Source organism: Mycteria americana, chromosome 15 (assembly GCF_035582795.1).
Source record: "Mycteria americana isolate JAX WOST 10 ecotype Jacksonville Zoo and Gardens chromosome 15, USCA_MyAme_1.0, whole genome shotgun sequence".
Taxonomy (NCBI): domain Eukaryota; kingdom Metazoa; phylum Chordata; class Aves; order Ciconiiformes; family Ciconiidae; genus Mycteria; species Mycteria americana.
In genome coordinates, this window is record NC_134379.1 from 4442241 (window position 1) to 4467480 (window position 25240).

The 25240-nt window shown below is 56.1% G+C and overlaps 1 protein-coding gene across 1 annotated transcript in view; it reads right to left on the reverse strand.

Moving 5' to 3' along the window:
* DOC2B (double C2 domain beta) overlaps positions 1 to 21079 on the reverse strand; it is a 35489-nt gene extending 14410 nt beyond the window's left edge. Inside the window, exons 1-3 of the mRNA XM_075518172.1 lie at positions 20560 to 21079; positions 9070 to 9149; positions 2443 to 2517 (exon numbers count right to left, since the gene is read on the reverse strand). Coding sequence (XP_075374287.1) covers positions 2443 to 2517; positions 9070 to 9149; positions 20560 to 20890 — 486 coding nt within the window. The 5' untranslated portion in view covers positions 20891 to 21079. The remainder of the gene's footprint in view (positions 1 to 2442; positions 2518 to 9069; positions 9150 to 20559) is intronic.
* Between the last annotated feature and the right edge of the window lie 4161 nt (positions 21080 to 25240).

Sequence of the window (25240 nt, forward strand, 5' to 3'; positions counted from 1 at the left end):
AGAAAGTTCAACCCCTGCCTCAGCCACCACTCGGCATAAGGAACTCTCATGAAATCCATACTTCAAAGTTGTCTTGCGCTTATTTATGGGAAGCTGCTACATTCCCCATCTTTGGTCCACCAGCCCTGTGCTAGGGGCGAGTGGGACGTGAAGCGTGGGGTGAAGCAAAGAGCTTGTGCCTGCAGCTAAGAGGGGAGTCACCTTGTTGGCATGTCCTTTCCCCACCAAAAGCACCCCAAACGCATGACCTCTTCCAGGTGGACTAGGCATGGCCAGAGGAGCTGCCGGTGCAGCGGAGCCATCGAGGGACCACGGCGCAGCATCTCACTCCCAAACGCTTTGTGCAAAAAGCTGCTTGTTCTGGGTGTGATCTCTCAGAGATAGAGAAAGCCTCTATATTTTGTGCTGTGCTTTCATTTAGCTTCCCAAAGCCATTTCTGCCTCTGAAAGAAACCCGGGCCCTGTGCAGCACTGTGGAGGCTGGGTGGGCACCGACAGAGGCTGAGTGAGGAGCTGCGAAACGCCGAGCACCAGGTTAGGAGGAGATAACCCCCGGAGCAAGGCAGGATGCTCCATGAGGCGACCGGCATGCAGGGGCAGGGACTCCATTAGCAGCAGCATCTAAAGCCCTGCAACACCAATTGCTTTCCACGTCACTCAGGCAGCAGTTTGTTTGCAGCGCAGGAGAAGCTGCCGGCCAGGCTGCGCACGGGCAGCCAGCGCTGCTGCTCCCGGGTTGATCCCTGCATGCCCGGAGGCATGTCCAGGGGTGACAGCAGAGCGATGCAAACCGGAGGAGTCTGCAGACAGGTGCTCTCATTTATGGCCTGCCATCGCCATTGATTTAATACCTCGTTTGCCTTAAATCTCTCCCGACTTCATAAAGTTGCTTCAAGCAAGGCACTTTGTTGTACCAGCTTTCATCCCACACCTATTTTATCTCCTTCCTCAGTGATATTGTGGCCACCACGCCAGGCTCCAGCCCGAGCAGTGAGATACATATCAGAGAGGGAGGTGGGGAGTGACAAGGACAGCAGGGAAAGCGCCCTGATGGCATCCACTGCCTGCTCGGACCCACTGGGGCCTGATCCTGGGGCTCTGGGGGGTCAGGAAGGAAAGCAGGTTTAGCCAAGAGGGTAACGTGATGGGCATCACCCAGCAGCTAACGCTGCCCTGGGCAAGAGGCCCAAATTAAATCAGAGGAACTGAGCTCTGGGAGTGCCTTTTTCTCCCATCTGGAATGACTTAATCATCAGTAACCAGCTCATGTGGAGACCTCTGCGTGAGGCAAACGAATCCCACCCTGCTTCCCACAGCTCTGGCCTGGGCTCTGCTGCGGCTGCCTGGGAGCCCAAGAATGGGACAGAAACACCCGAGGGATTTGGGGACCGTCCTGCTGCCGGAACGACTGTGCCCGCATCCAGCCCAGGACACATGTGCGGCCCCCCCACATCTGCTTACTTCTCCCAGCGCAGATTTGGGCAGTGCTGTTTGGAAACAAGGCACAGAGACAGAGAAAGCACAGAGGCAGAGGGACGCGGGGGCAAGGAGAGGGTCCCCCCGTGGCTGCTCCAGGCTTGCAAAGTCTGCAGCTCCTGCGCTACCCTCGGTTCAGAGCTTCCCTCCTGCCTCTCTGGTCTCCATCACCTCCAGCAGAAATGCTAATCAATGCATTTGCAAAACATGGAAATGACAGATAATATCACTGATGAAAGCGCTCCTGGCTCTCCTATTTCCAGCGGAACTTGAAATGTGGTTAAAAACTCCCTCTACCGCCCTGAACATTATGAATTAATTCAACTGAACCATAACAAATAAATATACCTCCCCTAAAAAGGTCTTTGCTTTAGTGTAAAATACGAGTGCAATTAATATTCATAACGCATACATATAGCATTTAAATTCAACATCCTCATCAGTTACACCCAGCTCTCACTACACATCAATATCTTTAATTACTCTTCTCTCCAGCAAGTGCTGAACCTAAGTAGACTGAAATATTTCCCTTACGATTTACACTCTGCTTTATTGTGATCTGAGGGGTTTTAAATGCAAAAGAAAAAGGAAAAAAAAAAAAGGAGCTGGATTGTTTATAGCTCCAGATCGTTTCACTCAGTGCTTCCCAGGGGCTTCTGGAGCACAGCGTTCGCACCCCCTGCTCCCGAGGGCGAGGAGTCAGGGCTAGCACCCGCCTCCCAGGCAGTGGTTTATCGGAGAAGCACTTGCTACCCCTGCAAGGATGTTTGTAGCCCAAATTCTTACCTCCTGCCACCGCTCTCTCCTGCTCACCCAAGTGAGAGCTGGGCAGGAGACGCAAGGGCTGGCTGCAGCAACCAAGAGCCCCTGGATGAGGAGCTTCTCCCCAGGGAACCTCCCAGGTCCGATTTCCAAAGGAAAGGTGCAGCCCCAGGAAGGGAAGGAGAAGCAAAAAAGCTGTCTCACCTTACTGGCTCCGGGAAGCAAGTGCAATTTGACGTATGGATCAGCCAAACCATTATGGTCCATCGGCTTCAGGCCCTGGAGAGGAAACAGCAAAAAGCAGGAGTTAGGACAACGGTGAGATGCTGGGCAGGCAGGGTGGCTTGGCTGAGCCCATCTACCGATGCCCGTTTCCCCGGGATGTCGTCGGTCCATGGAGTAATTGCACAGTTTCCACAGGATGGGGGAAGGAGGAGAGCATGGTTGGTGCAGGATCCGGGCTGCGGAGCAAAAGCCGAGCACGCGCAACGTTCAAACGTTGTCTGTGGTTTGTGCCGAGGAGGGGCTGCGGGAAGGCTTCTCATCTGCACTTGGCATCGGCCGCAAAGCACCTCTCCGCTCTTCCAGCAGCTAACTCTGACACCCTGATCACAATTAATTTGGGGGTTAAGTAAATCAGCACAGTGATTTTCAAGGTTTAAAATTACAGGGTTTTGTCATTTAATAATTGCTTATGAGCAAACACACACCTCTGCTGTTGTGGTGTTACTTTTAAGCGCTCCCAGAGGGTGTGATAGCACCTACCTACTCTTCATTATTAAGGCACAGCTGAAGGAAGAACAGCTTTCAGGCCAGCGGGAGGCTGTCGCCAGCCGACTGTCGTGGCATTTGCAGGGAAATCTGAGGGTACCGGAGCACAAACACAAGGAAACACTCGCTGCGGCCATTCCTGATGGATTTTCTACTAGACCCTCACAGCTCTTAAAGGATGACGTGGATCATGTTTGTTATAGAGATGCTCTAGAGTTGATCCTGCTTTAGGCAGAGGGAGGAGACAAACCTGCTCTTCTTCTAAACAACCAGTGGGCTGAAAATTATCCAAGGGTGATGCACAAACCCAGCCCAAAGCCATAACTGCACAGACCACATGGAAACAAACTCCGCGGGGTAGGGAAGCAACACAGGAACATGAAAAATGGAGCCTAATTTTTACCAATCCTTAGTGGAAATGATAATGGCTACACCATGAAAGTACTTGGATTATTTCCAGCCTGGCTGTGGGATCCCTGCAGGAGTCTGAAGGCAACCCTCTGCCTGGATCCGAGGAGGGTTTCTCTGCAGAGGTACCCATCCAACCCCAGCTCCAACCCGGGCACGGAAACCAGGCTGGGTGATGCTAAAGACTCATCACACCCTTTGTGTGATGAGCAGAGTATTCAGTGCCCAGGATTAATGAGTGTGTGCAGCTGCCAGAGATCCACCTGGCAGGAAAGCATTCGTATGGGCGGCTGGTGGAAAGGCTGCGTGCGATGAAAATGTAATCATCAAGGCCTGGTTTGGGCAAATCAAAGAGAGAAATGCTGGGGTAAATTGCTTCCATACTTCACGTGTATGAAATAACGCACCTAGCTTAGCCCACGGCACCAAGGCAGCCCCTCGGGATGCCCCCATCCCACCCCTCCCTGATTTGCACAACTCGGTCAAGGGTCCGAGCTGCTCCCGACCTTGGTGAGGGTTCTGCTTTGGAGACGAGCACGCTGCCCCGGGGCAAGGGAGACCAAATGGTGCCCAGCAAAGAGGATTTTGCTTCTAAAGCAGAGCCAAAAGGATAAAAATATCAGCAGCGAATGGAGGTTAAACGGCTCTGCTTTAACTGCAGTGCCTCTTGGGTGATGTCCCTGGCCCAGCAAAAAAGGAAGGCAGCCGATACAAAGGATGGGAGGAAGGTGGTGGTATCGGCTGTGGCTCCATGGGCAGATGTGGCAGGAAGGGGCTGGTCCAGTCCCCAGGCTCCGGAGGGGATCGGCCGGGCGCACGAACTGGTCACAGCTGAGCAGAGCAAAGGCTCCCCACAGCCTCCCACGGCAGAGGTGCCCCACCTGCCCGATGCGCGTGGCAAATGAAATCAGAAGCAAGCAAGCAAATTCCCCTGAATATGGATGAAGAAAGACAGGCAGCTCTGTAATTCACCCATCAATTCAGTTCAATTAAATTACCTTCTGAGAAGGCTATTAAAGGCTTTTTTAACAGATGTGCTATGGAAGACAGAGTGACAGGAGCCTGGAAAATGGCTCCTAATGTCACATCTACCTCCCTCCCATGTCACCTGATACAAGTTTGGCACAGGGCTGAGTTTAATATGAGAGCAGCCCTGATGGCTCTGCCCCACAAAGCTGCTCACCCCTCCCAGGGACCCACAGGGTGACCAGCACCATTGATTGCCCTGTGTGGAGGGACCTCCAGCCTAAAGCTGCTCCGAGAGAGCCAAGAGGCAGAGGAGGACCACAGGGCTCGTTCACAGGGGCAGAGCCTCCCATTGGCTTCAGCCAGCGCAGCCCCATCTCCAACCAGTCCTCCTGCCGGGACCAGTTTACGGTGCTGTGCATCACAGCACGGGCGATGGAGTCGAGACCGAGTTTCATCTTTTCCCTTCCTCTACCCAACCCCAAAATCTCTGCTGTAATCCTATGGAGACCAACGGCCTCGCTGCATCCCAGCCGCTGCCAGCTGCTCTCCGTGCCAGTGACATTTAGCTAATCAATAGGATTTAATTACGAGTCGGGCTAATCGGGCTGCCGATTAACGCCATGCTAGAGGCATACAGAAATCACAAAAGACGGATTCGTTCCATCATTTGCCCCACGGTGAGCTGCCTGCCCAGTGAGCAGGCTTCCTGCTGCCCAAAAACCAGCCTGGACACCTCTTCCTGGGCCAAGGCGTCCCATTCCGAAATGGGGCAAACTCTGTGCTTCCGCCCTGACAGCCCAGAGGACACACAGCTGCGAGACGGGAATTCCCCTACAGTGATAAATATTTATGAGTAAATCCATAAGTAATGCTCAGTGCAGACCTCCAGCACTCGGCTTCGGTTGGAAGCGGGGGAGCATCCAAATGCTTGGCAGGGTGGAAACTCCCGGGTGTTTTCTAGCCGTGGCTGCAGCCAGCGGCGCAGGGCGAGCAGCCCAGGTACGCTCGGATGGGCAGCGTCTGCCCTGCGTGCCCTGCCTGCGGCCAGGGAGCTGCCTGCACTGCTGCCTCTGCAGCCACCTGAGGCTCACCCAGGGCATCTCTATCCTGAGACCAACGGAGCTACAGGATAGCACAGCCCCACAGCATCTGCACTGCCTCACAGCCCTATAGACCCCCCTATAGCAGGTTATTATCCCACTCCATGCAGCAAGTTGGGCTTTGTAGGACTGAGCAGAAAATGAGACCCTCACCCAAGCCACGGTATGGCACGCCAGGGCACAGACCCTGGCACTGCACGTCAATCGTATCATTTTCTACCACATTTTATAGGAGGGGGTGATGCCCAGCGCAGCCCGGAGGCAGCCCATCCGTTTCCCACACATGATGGTACAGACCAACATAACCCCAGGAGAGCACGCGGTGCTCGTGCATGGCAGCAGGCAGCAAGGGGAGAGCCCTCCTGCCAGTCTGCCACACGGCTGCTCCCGCAGTCCAGAAACAGGCTCCCACACCGCCTTGATTTATTCTCCCATCGATCCGAGCTGAGCCGCAACGTGCCTGAATTCAGCCGCGCCTGAAGCGTGAAAGGCAGGCTACGGGCAGGGCTGCTGCCAAGACCGAAAGCCATTAGCGTGAGGCGGCTCCTGGCAGCCTGCCTGTTCCTGCCTGCACAGGGCCCTGAGCTTTCTGCCGGCCAGGGAGAGGCAGCAGGAATGCTGGTCACGCCATCGCAGCCCTGCTCCAGCCAGGGAACGATGGGGTTTCTTGGTCCTTACCTCCCGGCACCATGATACCCCAGGACAGCATCTGCTTTGGCCCCACGGTGCAGCACCGGCGAGCCCTGACGCCGTGGCAGGTCCCCAGGGCTCACACCAGCGTAGCGGGGGTGACAACCTGGTGCCGGCGCAGGCAGCGTGCGGAGAGGCGCGGCGGCTGCCCCACGTGCTGACACCATACCCCCATTGCACCCGCTGAAGGCAATGCCAAAGCGTAGGACTGTCCTAAGAGGTTAAGGCTGGAGGTGGATGCTCCCTGAGTGTGCCGTGGTCTTCCCTCACCCTGCAGAGCCAGGACTTGCCTTGCAATCCAGATGTGGACAAACAGCAGCCCCGCAGTCAATCCATTCATCTCTAGGAGGAACCTGGACCCTCGCTTCCCTGGCTAGAGCCTGCAGAGGTGCTGGGCACTCGCTGCCTTCCAAAATCAGCTTCCAGATATCCATCTGTTGGCACAAAGTGCCCAATGGCAGGGCAGATCTGTGTGCTACTAGGGAAACTGAGGCACCAAGCGCCTCGCTCCTGGTGTAACCACACAGCTTGGGGATAGCCCCACAGCTACCAGCTTCCACACCCATACCTCCGGCAGCAAAACGGACCTCCCTTCATTCCCTATTCCAGCTCCATCCAAACTTGGGATATAGGCTCGACCTGAGGGTCTGGAAACACCCCAGCATATTGCAGATCCTGCTGTGAACGTACACCAAGAACCATCTCAGATGTCCCCAGGCACCTGGCACGGGGGCAAGCCCCGCCACGCAGAGCGGCTATCCTGACCTCCTGCACGGCTGCAGAGCAGAAAGTTCGTGGCAGAGCACGACTGATTGGATTTAACCCACCGCCGGTGCCTCCAAGAGCCTGCTAACCTCCTTCCCACTCCCCAGGAGCTGATAACGGGACTCCAGAGGGACATCAGCAGATATAAAAGTGCTGGAGATTAAAATGAATAGAGAGAAGCAAAAAGATCAAAAGGGAGAGAGAGGGTTGTTTGTGGGGGTTATTGAAGGGAGAAAGAAAACCACTTCTTGCATGGCTGAAATAGTCTAGGCTTTAACAGCCGCTGGCAGCGACTGAGGCTCCAGGAGCTGCTGGAGGTGGGACACATCCTGAAGGGACCTTCTTTGGGGGCCTGAGACATCGCACCTGAGACATCGTACCCAAGACACCAGCCAGGCCAGCCCCAGCCCAGATCCAAGGGCGACGCACGTCCCGGCACTGTGCTGTGGCTCATGCACATGGCCCCGGTGCTCCCCGGCCACCACATTGCCTCCTCTACAGCACTACTTCTAACATCTACACAGCCAACACCAGCTCCCACTGATGGCAGCCAGGGTCCTGGCCCTTACCTTTTTGTAGTCAAGTTTTGGCAGCTTTCCCCAGGCGAGAGTTGAAATGAGAGCGAGCAGATGGCAATGTAAATAAAAGAGAAAATTGGGAGAATGAGAGCAGAATGGAAATGAACAGGACTCGAACACTTGAATGTCAGAGCAGCAAAGGGGGGGTCTGCCCACCCCGCGAGCAGGGGCGATGCCGGCGCCGCGTGGTGCCCGCGGCCCCGTGGGACGGGGTCAGCAGCAGCTATTCCCCTACAGCCAGGCAGGCACAGCAGGGACCAGGGCTCTCCTTTGTCAGCCCTGCCTTTGCTCTCACTGCTGTTACATCTATCACTTGCCGCTTGCAGGTCTCCTTCCTCCCTGTCTCCCACCCACTGCAAACCCAAGCAGAAATCTCCTCCTTGGCACCGCTCCCGAGCACACCAAGGGAAGCCTGACCCAGAGGCTGCCAGCGAATTCACGGGCGACAGGCAGGGGGGTGGCAGGGAGGGAAGCAAAGCCTCATCCCTGTCCCAGCAGCCCTGCCCGGGGAGCCGTGGGTGCTGCACTCACTTCCCTGCCAGGAGCAGCTCCAGGTCTGCCGGGGCAGATGCCTCCACGCTCACCCCCAAAGCCAAGCTTTTGTGCCCAAGGTCCTATTTCAGACAGGGAGAGCCCTGGGGCGGGGACATGCAGGCTCAGCACCCAGCTCAGCACCCAGCACAGCAGGCTCTGGGGTGGGCTGGGGGCTGCAAATGAACCAGTTGCAGCTGGAGGGGAGAGGAGCATCCTATGAAGGCAAATCTCCTGGGGGGGGTCGGCTCACAGCTCGTTCTCCTGCGGTTTCTCCTGTCTTTTGTAAAAACCCTCCACCCCTTCCCAAAAATCTAAAGGGACTTAAGTCTTCTTCCACCAACCCACCACTGTCAGGGACCAGCCGTGTTGACCTGGAGCCCTCGCTGCACTGGACCTCGTGCCGGGTGAAGCAGAGAGGAGCTGAGCAGAGCTCAGAAGCACCTTCCATGTGCCCAGAGGCATAATCAGGACCTCAGTTATCTGTTTCTGCTCCAAAATGTGCAAAAAAACCCTAATTGCTTCAATCACGCAGACGGCAAAGGCGCTGAGACAGAGCACTTTGTGGCAATGATTAGCAGCATTTAAAAGAGCCATTTATAAACTGACAGCCGGTCACAGCGTCAAGTAAATAACAACATTGGGTTGGGTGCTTTTCTAAAAAGCATCAATAGCTGCAACTATGATGAGCAGCCATCTCCGTCCTGCTGGAAACACCCTGAAAGGCAGGGTCGGAGGGGAAGGAGAGGGCAGAAGCACTGGGTGTTGGGATGAAACCGGAGATGACAAAGGAACGGCCGCACCCAGGGACAGCAGAGCCCCTGGTGCAACCCAGGGATGGGGGGACAGCCGGCCATCCCCACGCTGCCCTCACTGCTGCATTTGCTTGGCACAGCCACGGCGCCCGGGTGGCCTCGTGGTTTTGGCAGGGCTCTGGTGGCCCCGTAACGCAGGACAAAGGTGGACAGCTCTAGGCACATTCAGTCCTCGCTGTTTGCATGCCCGGCGCTGAGACATACCTTGGCTTTATTGATTGTGCAGTGGAGAGCATTGTTTTCTTGATCATAGAGCAAGCTGAAATCCAGTGTCCCCAGCGTGGCTGCAAAAGAGAAAAGATGTTATTAACCCACAGGGCCTAGCAAACATCGCCTCTTCTCCCTCTAAGCACGAAAGGAGTGGATGAAGATGCTAGAGAAATGGCTGCAGACATTATAAAACATAAAGCATCCTCCTGTGAGCCCTGTTATGAAACATGGCTTCATGCTGGGAGGCTGGCGGCCATCCCCCCGTTTCGGGGGGGGGGGCTGGCACAACCCTGGGAGAGGAGCAAGAGGGATGAATGGCTGCGGCTCGCCCAGACACTGCGGCCAGCACAGAGGCTTTGCCTCCATGGGCTTTCGCACAGGTCACCCCCATCTACCAGCAGCCCCACCGCAGCCAGCAGCTTCCCGTCCCCCAGGAGCTGAAGGCTCTTCTCCGGGAAGATCCGGGCATGGCTGGGACACAGCTGAGACCCACTGTCGGCACATCCCCTGCTCCAGCACCGCTGGCATTCCCAGAATGCGTATTTGTGTACTGACACCTTCAAACAAATGAGCCACCAATGGGATCCCTTCCCAGCTCCAATTTGGCTGCAAGCTGTAAATTAAACCCAGTGAGAATGGGAATACTTTTATGGCTAAAATGAAAAACACCAACAAGCTTTTAATCAGAGCAGTGCTCCCTTATGGCACCCGCAACCCAGGAACAGCAGCAACAGGGAAGCTCCTGAGACGGGACCACAAGGAAGGGGTGGGAGACCAGAACAAACCAGAAGAGCCTCAGCAGGAAAAGTACATTTGATTTGAGAAATTCTTTCCCTTTGGACAATCCGAGCACGTCAGGCTAATCCAAAGCAGAGGAAAAGCCTTAAAAAGACAAGCTTTCCCAAAACATGATTTAACCTTCTCCAAGGCTCCCGGACCTGATTCAGACACCAAAGCCCGGACACGGAGCAGCATCTCCCACAGCACAGCTTTGCCTGCCACCAGCCTTGAACTTCCAGAGTGGCTCTGGACCCCGCAACCTGTACTTTTCCATGCCCACCTTCCCGAAAGGGGTCTGCCCGAGCACTGCCCTGCCGCCATGCAGTATCCCACCGCTGTTTCCAAGGTAACTGCACCTTCCCGCCGTGCATGCAGGTTCAGAGCAGGGAAAAAAAATCCCAAATAAAAACCGGAACAATTTTGCTTAATATCAAAGCAGGGTTCACTGCCTGGGAGGTTAGATGAACTTTATGGCAGGAAATAAGGTGCTTTTTTCCAGCGTAAATAGCCTCTGCAGCAAGGCGCCCTGGGAGGCGGCAGATATTCAGGGGACTGAAACCTTCCTGCTGCAATTTCACAGCGATCTTCCAGCCCAAACGCAAGTAAGCTACAGGTTCGCCTGCTAGCAAATAAAAATCATTGCTCCGGAGCAAATATCTCACCTTCAAAGCAGAGCAAATATTCAGAGAGATTTCTGCCGGAATAATGTACCCCTCCTAGTTCTGGAGTAATTTCATGGCACATTAGCTATCGGTTTAGGTAAGTCATATATCCATGGGGTTCACCTGCCAGGGCCCAGGGAAAGATAGAAGTGATACAGGGTGAGGCCAAACCTGCAACACCTTGCGTGTCATCTCTGGGTTTGGCCCAAACGGGCATTTCCAGAGCAATTACCGGCCAAACTCGCTCCACATCATGCAAGGAGGAGGAAGCGCAGCAGTGCCCCAGTGCGCCGGTGGCTGGCTGCCCCCTGCCCACGCTCGGCGATGGGGAGCTCACGGCCGCGTACGGCAGTGTCAGGGCACCGGCCCCGGTGCCGCCCGCCGCGCTGGGGTGGGTGTAGCGGGAGGCTCCACGGCACACGGGCAAAAGCCAAGTCAGCAAAACTTGACAAATCTGCGTTTTTGTTCGCGAGCGGAAGATGAAGCCTCCGGTTTCGGAGCCTCATCATTTCCACCTGCCCTTTAATCAGCCGCTTCCTGCCAGCCCCGCCGCTCCGCCCTCCCAAGTTCAAGATGTTATTTTATTTTTATCACAGAAGGGGGCCCGCGGCTTAGCCTGCTGGATTTGGCAATTTATAAAATAAATTAAAAGCTTGGCGTGAAAACAGACTTTGGCCGGGAAATACTGACAAAGCCTCCTGTCCCCTCGGCGCCGCAACCTGCCCCAGGGACGAGGGCAGCGGGCAGCCCCGTTCCGGCAAGACAGGCAAAACCCAAAAGCACCATCACAGCAGGAAATGCTTGTTTTGCAGTTGGGGACTAAGGTCCTGCTCCCCAGCACTGGTGGTCCATGAGCAAACCTTGAGCGGTTCCCATTCACCTTAGAGCTGCAAGCAGGCAAGAGGGCACAGACAGGGATGCACGGCTCTCCCCAGCCCTGCCAGGCTCTGTTCCCAGCTCTCCTCCAGCCCTGAAAGGGTTTTCCTCTACGCAGGGATTTTTTTCGTTGATGGTGAGTCTTGATTCCCAAGGAAGGGTCTGCCTTCAGCAGAGGGATGTGGAAACATCAGCAGAACATGTTGTGCTAATTGCTTAAAAACGCAGCCGTATGGAGATGACAAAAGGGATCAGCCTAACGTGGGGTTTGGCAGCTAAGGTGTCACTACGGAGCTGAGGGCAAGCACTGCCGCCAGAGCCAGGGCCCAGTGGGGCCACGGATGCTGAGGACACATCTCCCGCAGGAGCAGAGTGCCTGTGGCGCAGTCACAGCCACGCCGTCTCTGTCACCTCCTGGGGACGCGCTGCCGGGCGATGGATCCAGCACGGTGGCGAAGGCAGAGACAAGGCTGGTGCCCAAGCTGCCCGTGTCCCTGGCCAGCCACTCCCAGGCAGACTGGCCCCAGGGTTGCCCAAGGGCCTGAGGAGATGGCAGGAGACCTCCGGCTGAATCCAGGAGTGGAAGCCACCCTGCAGCCCACAACAGCTCTGTGCGAACCCCCACGGGACCGCAGCCCAGCTGGAGAGCCAGGCCTGCGCTCCCGGAGCAGGCAGCACGCTGAGCGAGCAGCCAGGCAAGCCAACACCAAAACACAGGGATGGGTCTCACCGCTCTCAACCCTTCTGCAAAACCGCCAGCAGCACATCCAGCGCTGGCTGTGGAAGACCTGCTATCTCCAGCCAGCAGGATTGGGCCCAAAGTCTCGGGGCTGCAGCAGCCACCCAGGGACGCACGCTGCTCCAAACAGAGCCCTCTGCAAAGCGGCCGAACCGTCCTTCTTTGATTGCTTCCCTCCTCCCACCCGTCCTCGCAGCGGAGATGCAACTCGATTATGCTCTTAATTAGGGGAGGGAGTGCCTAAAAAAGAAAAGGGCAGCAATTAGACTCGAAGCGCTGTTACTAGACATATTTAACCCAACTGGTCTATTCTGAACACTGCCCTCTAATCACACAGGCTGCAAATAAAAAAATATAAATAAATGTCTTTGTCAGGCATTACAAAGGCAGCTTTGCGCTCTCCAGACAGCAGGCAGGATGTATCATTATTATTATGATTATTCTGCTCCAATGATAAAATAACCATTAGGAGAGCTGAACTCATTAGCAGGTTCTGACCTTCTTTCTTCATCCATGAATTGGGAGAGATTGATGGGAAGGTGCCGGCCAGGGTCTGGCATTTAACACAGGCTCTAAAAAGGAAAATAAATCTGACTTGCACAGGAATGCGGCCTCTTCTCCCATTGACCTTTGGGCATTTTGATTAATTCAGTGGGCCACAAAATTATTAGAGGCCAGCATAACCGGCAGATGCGTCTCCGGGCTTAGCTGTGGGATACGGCAAGCGCGCCTGGAGCCCGCAGGCAGCGCGGCGTCCTGGCACAGCACCGCTCCCACTCTTGGTGGAGTCGGCAGAAATTGTTTCTTGCTGACATTTCCCATCAGCGCCCAGGGTGACGGGGAGGCTGAAGTAGCTTCTATTTATACCCGCGGGATGAAAGGCAAAACGCGGTGATAAATCTGTGCTCTGCTCCCTTACCCAGCCCCTGTCCTTGCAGGCTACGTGCCCTCACCTGGCCCACGCAGGGTGGCAGACCTGCCCCCTCGGTGGCCTGGGACACCCCAAGGAGAAGAGTTTCTCAGCCCAAGAGATGCTCAAGACATGGAAGAGGCACCGGTGCTTGCAGAACAGACCTATGAGCTTCGGCACAGCCCGCAGAGGAGGGAACTGATGATTGAGCAGGTTCCTTACCTTCCAAAGTCAGGGAAGCTTTCGCATCGCGACTGCCATTAGAAAGCCCAGCAAGGCTCTACGCTGGGAGAAATTGAGGCGTGCACACAAAAAACACTATAGAACTAATTAAAAAGAAGTCCAAAAGCCTTAAGTCCCTCTGCTTATCAGCATTGCTGCTCCCAAGATAACCTGCTCATGGATTTTGTGCCAGGGAGATCAGAGTGGAGCAGTAAAAAGACTGCTGGGGATTGTCTGGATTAGCTCTCCCTTACAGAAAGCACAGGTTCAGTAACCTTCAGACTGGGTATTTTTTAATGCACTATAAAAGATAGGTCCCTATTCTTCCATTGCTTTAATTCTCCTCTGCAATGGAGATAATTTTAAAGGTCCTGAAAGGCAGCAAGTAATTCTGTGCACTTACAGCCCCATGTAAAATGTTGGTAAATGACTCCTCAGGAGGAACAGAAATTATTTCTTGCCATTTCCAAGCAGGGCTGCTGAAGATCGCTTTGCCGGGTGGCTGCGTGTGCTCCTGCCTCCCTGGGTGCGGCAGCGCCTAGTCCAGGTCCAGAAGCACAGGGCAGGGCAGCACGGGCAGCGAGCGCTGGGGCAGCTCGGTGGACTGACTCCCTGCCCCAGGTGGGAGCAAGCCCCCTGAAAGCCCCCAGGGTCACCCCTGGAAAACAGCACCGTCAGTCCCAGTAGCTTCCTGCAGCCAGGGCCAAGCTTGCCCAGCACCCGCAGCACTCACGGTCCACACACAGACCCTCTTGGGCTGCTGCTCGCGACTCATGTGCCCCCGCGGGGAAAGGGTGCGTGGCTTGTCAGGGATGGATCCCGCAAGGTGCCGAGTCGAGGCGCTGCACAGCCTGACGGCTGTAAACCCCCAGATCTGATGGTAGCACTGATCTCTGGCACAAACCTACAGCCACAGGCATCGCTGCGGGTTTCAGCATCAGCCGGGCAAGGTGGTGAAGGAAGGTGGGAATGGGACACTTCTGAAAGTCAGCATCACCATGAGCTGCTCCATGAAAAAGGTGTCCTGTGGAAGGTTTTGGGACATGTCCCAGGGGCAGCACACCATGCTGGGACACGGACACTTCTGTTGGCACCTGGACCACGTGGTGCCAGTTGGCAGCACCGTGGGACTCCGGTCCGTTGCTGCAGGCAGGGCAGGACATTCCCAGTCCTACACAAAAGCGCGGCAGGGACTGGATCCAGCACACAGGCGGGAGACCTTCCTTCCTCGGGAGCTCCACGGGTGTGGTTGAATTCGACAGGACCAGGAATGAGGAACAAGCACAACTTGTCTTTCTTGCAACTGCTCCCTGCCCTGTCATGAGTTTTTCACTTAAAATCTACGGCAATTAATATTTCTTCATTTCGGAGACACAGCGCCAGCCCCTGGCAAGCTCTGGAGCAGGGAGCTGCTTCTTCGCAAGGCTGGTTGATGGATGCTCATCAGCTCTTCTGTCTTCTCCAGGAGGAGTGTTCATAGGAACACTTATCTGCTCAGAACAGTTCAGAGACGCAATTATGTTTTACAGCACTAAATGGTCCCTGATGTCAGCAGCAATTAGACTTTCAGCAATTTCAATTTAGAGATGGCCTTCAAATCTCTCCCTCTCTCTTCCTTTAATGAAATACAGTATTGCAATTAACAACCCCCCAAAATTGCCTTCAGTGTTAAATACAAAGATGAAAGATCTGGGAACCCCTTGGGCTCGAGCGCATTGGAGCAAGGGGTGTCGGTGAAGGGATGAGGGCGGCAGAGCCGCACGGGGCAGGAAGCCTCCCTCCTCCAGCCGGGCACTGTCTCCCCTCCTGCACGCCGGGACCAGGGGAAGGTGAAGGGCTGGGCAGGCTGCTGGGGAGGGAGGGAGCCAGGCAGAAGGAGAGCTCCTCATTAACCAGCAGCCACGTAGCTCCTTCATTAGCAGAGACACTGCAGGCCACAGCCCATATGCTCCCTCCATCGCTGTTGGAGGAGGGATGCCCGGATAGACCCTGCTCGCCCTTGCGTGCTGGCCTCACCGGGTGCCCCACATTTATCTCCAGCACTTCAGGGTGTCCCTGGCCATTGGCCTCCCCCTGGGAACGAGCATCTCCGGGGGCTGAAGGCTCCTTGGCTCCAAGGAGGGCCAGGAGCACCCGATGCACAGCCTCCACCCAGACCACTGGCAGGCGGCCAGCAGGAAAGGGTGAGAGCTCACCCCATGCCAGCACCTTCCCCATACCTGGGTATCCAGACAGGAGCTAATCCAAAGTCACCTTGGTTAACACCTCTTGTCTCCCCTGGGAGGGCTACAAGCTCCCCAATGCCCTTAAACCTCGGGCCCAACACCACCCAGTACCTATACGCATTTCTTTGGCGTAGGCAGCTTGGGTTGTGGGATGGTTGGTAAAACCATGCTCCAGGCTCTGCCGAAATCAGCGGTAGTTTGTTTAGTTTCCCGAGTAAAAAAATACTTCTTTTGCCCTTATCTGGATTGAAAAGACGATTCAAAGGTTATAAATAGCAGTGGCAGCATATGCTAAGGAGCTGCATTTCAGAAGTAAATATTCTCATCGTTTCAATGCACATTTCCCCTCATAATCTCTCCTGCCTCCTCCTGTCTGGCCGAAAGCATTGCCAGGTGACTTGCAAACCCTGCACCCCTTCAGACCTTCATTCTTCTTTACGACTATAAGCAGCCAGTAATTAATATCTGCATGACGGCTTTGCCTGCCTAATTATCTTCTTTGCTCAAAATAAGAGTCTTCTTAAATAACTTCTGTGGCATTGCTTGCAGCAGGCATCACGAGCAGCCGTGCACCAGGACAGGCCTCTCAGCTGTAGTTCAGAGAAGTCATTTTTATGCTGCTGCAGCTCGGGAGCTCAGGAGCCTGCTCCTCCCATGAATAAAGCTGGGCACGCCATAAAATTGGCTGGGTTTGTACATATATGAACAGCCCTGGAGCACTGGCAGGAACAGTATGGGGCAGCTCTTCCAGAAATGCCAGCTCCCACTGCAACCCCCTGCTCTCGGGCTGCCTCCCCATCCAAAAACCTGCTCCTCTACAGAGGAGGGAGGAAATTCCAGCACGGGCCACAGCCTGGCTCCAAAGCCAAACAGCAGCTCAGGGGAACGAAGCATTTCTTCAAGGGCTAGAAACTTGCTTGCACGCTACAGAAGAAGGATGGCTGCTCCCTCCAGTGCTGTGCCCCGGCAAGAGCAGCCACGGCAGCGCTCCCTCAGAGGGACCACGTTTCCACCTTTGTGCTGCTTGTGTAGAGATTTCAGAGACCTTTAAAAATCTGTCCGGTACAAATTCACACTGGTGCTGTGGAGGGGAAAGTGCAGCCACTTGCGGGGCAGCGATTTGCGTGGAATCAGGGGAGATGGGAGGCGAGACCCAGCTCCTCGCAGGTGGCACATTGCCACCTAGCTGGCATTTGCTTATTTTTCTTGTGAACCAACTTCCCCTGGCAGTGTGCTGCCTAGCTGGGTGGGAAGCATCCCTGGTGGCTGGGGACCCCAGGGGACAGGGCACTGCTGCTGTCACCGGGCACCAGCCAGGGAAACCAAAGATGAGGTGAGAGCCCGGTGTCCCGAGGCAGTAGGAGCGAATCCCCCCACTTCCCATCCCCAAATCCCTGCTGGTCCTCTCAGCTCACAGCAGATGCTAGCGCTGGTCCAACGGCACCAAACCACCCTTCTGCAGGGTTTGCACCAAACACGCGTTTTCCCACCTCTCCTGCCTCATTCCCCCTCCTCAGCAGCTTCGCTGGGGACAAACCTACTGTCAAAAGAGTCCTGCTCTGTACAGCGTGGGCTCCAGTCCCAGAGTGTCCCTGCAAAGGTGGGACAGAGGAGGCATAGGGTAGTGACAAATCCCTCTCCCAGCAGTCTCCCAAAGGCCCTGGTATGGCAGAAGGTGCCGACCATGACCTTGCAAATCCTCACCACAACACTGCTGGCAGGTCTGATGGGAAAGGCTGGCTCCGCGCAATTCCCAGAGCCAGCCCCAACGTCTTCGCTCATTATCTTCTCTGTCAGCTCCCCTGCCCTGCTTGCTCTCTGCCACTCACTGCATTCAACAGGCTCCTTACGGCTGCCCCACAGGGACCATGCTTGTTTTCCTCGGCACCTCCACAGCTCCCCTGCGCAGTGTGCTCCCCAGCTCCGCAGGGCTGCACCACGGTGCCCCAAACCGCTGGCCTCATCCCCACATGCCCCAGAGCCATCAACTCCATCATCTGCATCAGCCTCCCAGTGATCGGTGCCATCTGCCTGTGGCAAATGCCCAGGTCAGCGGGTTCCCTCCTACCCTACCACACCTCAGCTGGGTCCCTGTCCACCTCTGGAGGGATCCCACCTGCCTCCTGCAGCCCTGGGATTCTTGGTTTTCCAAAGCACCAAACACACGCATGCACACATACACACATGTCCCTGCTCCCTGTAGATGCCAAACTGCTGGGTCAGGCCTCCCTGCTTGGATGCTTCTGATGAAGCTTCAGATGCTGATGCTTCTCCCAGGGCTGCCCTGCTCTGGCGCTGCCCCCGTCCCAGGGAGAGGCCGTCTGGAGGAGGGGAGCTCCTGCCAGCTCTGCAGGCACCTCCCAGGATTGCTGATGGGGTCAGGAACACGACTCGGCAAAGGATTAAGGAACGCAGTGCAGGGAGCCAGCCCCGGCAAGCTGCAGCAGGGCACAGGCAGGACCTACCCTGGACTGTTCCCTGCAGCCCTGCCAGGGGTGCCGGAGGTCAGGCAGGGAGGCTGGCAGCTCCAGTCCAGCCCCTGCCCGATGCCACTCTGCAGTGCTGCGGTGACCGAGCAGCGCGGCTCTGTCACCCATCGGGCTGGTGCTGCTGGAAACCCAGAAACACCAGGCTGGAGAAGTAACCCCAGGCAGGAATGAGTGTAGGGGAAACCCAAACAAATGCTGCATTTCTCCAGGCAGGGACAGCTCTACTCCTCCCACCCGGCCAGCCAGCACCATCGCTTCGGTGTTGGAGGAGGGAAACCTGCAGGCAGGTGGGACAAACGGGAAGGAGCCGTCCTCTCCTCCTCCTCCCAATGGATCCTGCCATGGCAAAACCCTCTCCTTGCACCTCTCTGGGAGCCGTGCTGGGAGCATCTCTGGGGAGCGAGGGAAGGCACGCCCCTGCCCAGCAAGCCCTCGACTCGTGGGCGCTGCACCCAGGCTCCGACACCACCATCCCCACAGACCTCGGTCAACTCCCCAAACCCTGTGTGTTGCCAGAGGGAACTGACACCACCTAATCCCCAACACTGTTGTGCCATACAGGTGGAGAGAGGCTCCCCAGGGGAAATTTAGCGCAGGTGACTAATGCAGCAGCCCTGAACACCCGCCAGGGACATGGGGGAGCTGAAAGACACTCCCCAGCGTAGCTGATAGCTCAAGTCAGGCTGCACGAATCCCCTCCCAGCTCCCCACCTGGGAAATGGGGCCAGCGAGCCCTTGTCTGGCTTTGCAACTTGGCTGCTAAACATGGAGGGGTGACAGTCTCATCCTGCACGTTTATGCCAACCAGTGCCCTGAGAGCGGCTGGGACCATCCTGTGCTGTCCCCAGAGATGTGACACCAGCAGTGCCACCTCCCTGCTCTGCTCCTGGCACCGCTGTGCCTTTGCCAGCAGAAAACCCACCACATCTGGCAAAACAGCCTCAGCAGTTTGCCTGACACCTGTTACGCTGCAAGAAACACTCTTCCTAACACCAGCCAGGGCGAGACAAACACCCGCCGGCCCCCGGCACTGAGCCGAGCCGCTTCCAGAATTGCCGGCGGGGCTAAATGCAGAAGGCAGCGCCCTGGACAATTTCCCCGTGAGTCACCCGGTGAAAGCGCTGTGCGCCACGGCCCCGAGCACTTCAGCTCCCACACACCCCTCTGGCTCTAAAGCCCAGTTGCTCCCATTTCTATTGCTGGGATGAGCAAAGACGATCTAATAATTAGAGCAGCGAATAACCCAAATCCGGTTAAAGTCACTGTTAACTGCCTGGCTGGGACAAATGTGGCTTAGCAGAGATGCTCTTCCTGGGAGCACAGCGGCTCTCACCTTCTCCTAAGAGAGCTTGACACCGACACCGGGATGGGGAGAAAGGGAGCGTCAGTTCAGGGCTTGCACCCAGACCCCCAGCCTCTCCTGGGGCTGGGGCTGGTGGTCAGCAGGCAGAGGAGGGCACGGGGGCGGCCGTGTCACCTTGCAGCAAGCACAGCCCTTTGGGGAGCTCTCCCTGGGGCCACGCTCCAGCGTCTGGCATAGCTGACAGCCACCCAGGCCAGCCCAGCACCTGGCAGCGAGGGAGTGATGCCGAGGCAGGGCTGTGACATTTTGCACAGGGAAAGCCACCGCCTGCCCGGTGCTGGGCTGCAAACAGCTCAGCATCGTGGGAGCTCAGCCTCCCCCTTCCCCCAGGACGAGCACGCAGCAGCACTGACTCCCTTCCTCACCATCTCCCGGCTTCAAACTTTGTGCTCAGCCCCTCACAGGATCTGGCCCCTAAAGGCTGGGCTGAATCGAGACCTTCGGTTTTAACCGACCTCAAGGAAAGCAACACTATCCCAGCCACCGTGGCTGGCAGAGCCAGACAGCAGCTGCTTTGCAGCCTGCAAGCTCCACCGAGCTGGGTGGGAAGGACGTTTTGGGTGGGGAGGGGTTAAACCTCACTGCAAACACCTGCATCTACCAGAACCAAAGCCTTCTGTTCAAAAGCCCCCCCGGTCTCGTGCAGGGCTCTGTCTGCAGCTGGAGGGTGAGGAATGACACGCCAGAGTTTGCTGAGGGAGAGGGCAGAGATTTCCTGGGCGGATGTCATTCTGAACAAATCTCCCCCATCTGGAGCTGGGCGATGCTGGAGCGTATCGCCAGCTAATCAGCAGGGTGGCTGGAGCAGGCTGCACCACCGAGACGGATTAACTGAAGAGTCTGAGCCCAGCTGGCAGCCTTTGGAGGCAAGGAGCCGAGCAGGGATGAGGCAGAGAAGTGCATCAACCACAACGGCAAAGCACAGCAACTGGTGGCTCTTGGGAGACTTCCCTAGTTTGGGTTCACCGGCCAGCCTGGCTGCAGCAGGGACACTCCCAGGGCCTCCCTCCACCCAGGGGCAGCACCGGAGCCCTGCTGTGACAGCCTCCCTCGCTAGAGCAGAGGGCTTGTCACTGCTGCAATGTAATCCCAGGGATGGACAGCGTGGTCAGCAGCCGGGAAGGGCGCACGGCTCAGGCAGCAAGATGGGGGACCAGTCCTAAGACCCACCCTTGCCCTCAGCACCCAGCAAACTCCCGTGAAAACTTAGGAACTCACTGCAGTCGTCGGACTCGTAGCCCTCAGGGTCCACCACCTCCTCGGGTGCTTGGGACTTGGCCGGCTGCTCGGCGGGCGTCGTGCCATACGCCCCGAAAAGCTGGTCCACGTCCTCGTCCTCCTCGCGGGGGGCCTCGGCGGGGCTGACGGAGGGCTGGCTGACGGCGGAGCGCAGGGCGCTGCTGCGGCCGACGGCGGCGGGGAGCCCACGGGGAAAGCGGGGGAAGTAGTCGGAGATCTGCTTGATGGGTTTGATGGGGCCGGGGCAGACGTCAATAGCCATGTGCTCCTGGATACTTATGGTCATTTTCTCTCCTTTTCGGAGTGTCATGCATGCGGCTGTCGGCACCAAGCTCCTCCGGAGAAGCCCGGACTGTGCGCGAGGGAGCTGTGAAGTTTCTGCCGGGGGAAGCGGAGGCAGGCGAGGGGGGAAGCTCTGGCAGGCACCTTACGTGGTTCTCGCGCCCTGAGCCTCAGATGCCACACGCATGCTGCTGCCGCCAGCTCTGGCTCTCGCACAGTCCCTGATCCTGCCAGCGCTGCCTGTGAATAAGTGAGCTAGACAGAGAGACGGATAAGAGGCAGGGGGTGGGCTCTCGGGTGATGTCACCAGCTAGCAACAAAGCGGTACCCAGCAGCAGAGAAATGAGGGCTGTGGCCGGCCCGCCGCCCCGGCCACACGGCCGCCAGCGTGGGCAGCCAGCCCCCCACCCCTTCCCCAGCAAAGCCCCCGCCATGCCCGGGGGGAGCAAAGCAGAAGTTGGGTCGAAGCCCACCTCCCCGCACCCATTCACCCCATCTCCCTGCCAAAGTGGGGTCGGTCCCCGCCAGACCTCTCTGGAGGGGGGAAGGTCACCACGCAGGGTCAGAAGCCGCTGTCCTGTTGCATCGTGTCCCCAGCGTGCTGCGGAGAGGGAAGCAGGGCTGCCCCAGCCCCTGGGGACCGTGGCAGCCCCCGTGCCCTCCCGGCTCGCTGCAGGGCCGTGCCAGGGAGGTGATCTGCTGCATACTGAGCAGGGGCGCGGGTGGCACGCAGCCCGCTCCCAGCTCCAGCCGCACCGCTGCTCGCAGGGGCAGGGGCAGCCCTGATTTGGCACCCCGCTGCCGTAGCTGGCCCCAGCACACAGCAATACCCTCTCCGGAGCTCGGCATGAGTCGGGCAGGCTGGACGAGCTCTCCGCAGCCTCTGGGGCTGGGAACGCACCAGGGACTGAAGCAACACATGGCACTTGCTCGCAGCCCAGCCGGCACAGCCTCTCCCAGCCAGCTTGTAGCTGCCGGCATAGAGCAATGCAGCAGGTAAAGCATCACAGAGGAGCGAGCGATGGGCTGGGCCAGGGCCCACAGCCAGCGCAGCCAAGTTCAGCACTGCTCCGGCAACCTTTCTGGGCAGGGACGGGGCCCCGTCACCAGCCGGGAAGGGGACAGGCTCCCTGCAGCCTGCCACGGGCTCCCTGGTAAATGCTGAGCTGTGGTTTGCTCGAGGAGCTGGTCTCAAACAGGTGTTTTTACCTAATCTCCTCCCATGTTCAAATCAATAAATCTGTGGTTCCACAAGCTACTGGAAGTGGACTTTTGAGTAAGGAGTGCCAGAAGAGAAATGCTGTGCGAACATGGTGCAAAATGCTGCATAGAAACTCACCCTGCCCAGGAAAATGTGTTTGAAATATTTTGTAGGGGCAACTCCCCCAGTGCAGACTTTCTGCTGGCTCAAGCGTGGCGGGTCTGGCGTGAAGCTGGGACGCACGGCGTGCACTGGTCACCCTCCACCATGTCAAGCCCATCACAGCTGGTACCACCAGGTAACCTGACAACACACAGACCCCGTATCAATGCACAGAGAACTGCAGTCTCCTGCAGGCTGGCATGCAGATGTCTATAAAAACTAAAGCTCAGTTCTTTGGAGAATTTTCCCCCAAACCCAGCAAAATGACACCCAACCTTTTTGTCTAATGAAAAATTCAATTTTTAATTCAGAGTTTGGTAAATGTTAATGAACTTCCCTGACTCATAACATACTGACACTAGGCAAACTAACCTAGTTTACTTCTCGCCAGGAAGCAAACATTTCTCTCCTGAAGCATCCAAACTTGTCATCGCTCTGTGCCTAGGCATGCTGCACACGGATGCTCTAATGACCTGGGAGAACAGGAGACTACTCAGCCGCTCCTTCCTCCCTCTGCTGTATTTTTGCTTCAAGGCGGCTCCCGCTTATTGGGCAGAGGTGATCTGTGCTGCTCTGCCAGGAGACAAACTGCTCTCTTGCAGCAAGGTCCAACAGCGGATCCAGCCTGAGACAGTTTAACCCCCTTCCCACATCCAAGGACTCCTAGTATATTAATTCAGATGGAAATGCCACCTGCTTCACATTCATGTGGTCGAGGCTGAAAAACCTCGTGGGTGGCAAGACGATGGGTGGGAACGTCAGGCAAGGCACAAAGAGCTGCCTCCAGGTTTGGAGCAGCCTGGATGTGCTCATCCAGACAGGCTCCATCTTTGGGTGCAGCATCCAGGATGCGGTGTAGACTCAGACAAAACAAAGCAAAAATTGGACCTGATGCTCAGAAAATAGCAGTAATTCCCTCTAAGAAAGGGCAAATAAATAAATAAATAAAATTAAGTTATGTATGAGAGCCTAATGTCATTATTGCCATTACAAAAGCATCATTATTTCAAATGTTTCCTCAAAGAGCACAAGACCCAAATAGAAAAGGATTGTTTTACAGGTCAGAAAATCAAGGTTCTGGGAATTAAGGTGAACCCCTGATCTCTGCCTCCTCCTGTGTTGTGCAGTACTCTGAAAGCTGCCCCACACCGCTGAGAGCCCACGGCCAGGATCAAGGCCCAGCAGCACCCACGGGAGATGCGCAGCTCACCCAGGGATGCAGAGAGCAACCGGTGACACAAGGGGCAGGGTGCAGGCGGGGACCAGATTAAGGGAAAAGCAAAGACAGAGCTGAAGCAGGAAAACCTCCCTGCTGTCAGGGCAGGACCGGTCCCCACGGGAGACCCTGTCCCCAAACCTTATAGACTGAAAGAAACAAAACCAAGACTTACTGCTAATAGGCCAGATGGGACTTTCTAGTCTCTGGCTGATCCCAAGCCTACTGAAAGCAGCTGGAACCTTTCCTTAGCTTTTAATGAGTCCCAAAGCAGCTTGTTTTTGATAAACCACACTCTTCCTGCCATTTCACCCTGTCTGAATGTTTCCTCCTAGGCTGCACAGCCCAGTATTTACTGAGGGCTCCCCGAACATGGCTGGGGCTGGCAGCACAACCAGGCACCAAGCACTGGCATACAGGACACATGACAACACGGAAGGTAAAAGGGACAAAAATAGAGAGTTGGGCTGGGAGACAAAAGCAGGGCTTGGAGATACAAAGCCAGTTTCCAGGTAAAGCTTTTAATTCCCACCGTCTGCCTAATGCCCTGGAATGTGACTTGATTTGATCCCTCGCTCTGCCAGGGTGATTCAGAGCTACTGCAGTGCCCATGCACGTGGCTTAATTTCCCTGAAAGGGGGAACGCTGGCTTCCTCGCCAGCCCAGCAAGAGGGGAGATAGTTTAAATACCACGTGGCTGCTTTCAGCAGCGCGACCAACAGCTCTGCCTGGCAGGGAGCAGAGCCACTCTGCAGGGGGATACTCCATCCCTGGAGTAAGGGAGGACATCCTTTAGAGAAGGTGAAGATGGCCATCACAGCGTCAACAGCAAAGCAGGAACAGGATGATGGAGAAGAGCACATTGCCCCTGTCAACAGCTGTGTTTCCTCTCCATGGTGCGTGCAAGTCGTGACAACATCCTGAGCTCAGCACACACAACATTGCACTTCAGCAGCTTGTTCTGAGGTGCAACAGAATGGTTCAGCTGCTCACATCGGATGAGGGCTGGTGTGCCAAAAGCATCCCATAATAAGAGCTGGGATGTGGGATGCAGGAGCCATGACTCCAACTCCAGCCCAGGCTCAGAAAAGGATCCTGTCCCAGGACAGCTTAGACTTTAAATGTTGTCCTGAACAAGGGGCATAAGCAGAGACGTAAGCACATCCCAAACAAAGCCTGTGCCACTAACTCACCCCGTGCCCTGAGCAGAGCCATGAAGCAGCCCAGCTTCCTTACGTGACCAGGGAGCCGTCCTGCCGGTGCCGTGCAAACGGGCAAACAGAAGGAGCATTCCTACAGCAAACAAAAGAGCAGCACGTGAATTAAACATGCATCCAAAAATACAGGCTATCCTCAGCACACACTTCAACCAAATTTGTTTCAAACGCCAAGCATCAAATTCTGCTGTCAGTTACTCCAGGTTTAAATGGGCAAGAGTGAAGGCTGATTCCAGTTTAATCAATTCCTTTCCAAATGAAAAGTACAGCAGCAGAACTGCACATCCCCATTGCTTACCAGAGATTCGATGACTGACCCACTGGTTCTTTATTTAATGCTTTGTCAGCTCAAACCCAAACGATCTCACAGAAACCCTCTGCTCTGCCGGTGCTGCTGCAGAAGACACGAGCCTGAAGAGTGCATGAAGAGCTGATGCCAAATTAAAGCCTTCGTTTGGAGGAACTACCTCTGGATCTCACACACCCTTGAACTCAGGGGGACCCACTGCAGGGTGGGAGCAGGGAGGTTTGACGGTCACCCAGGGAGGTGACACAAGGCAGCTCCAGCCTGCACAGCCCTAG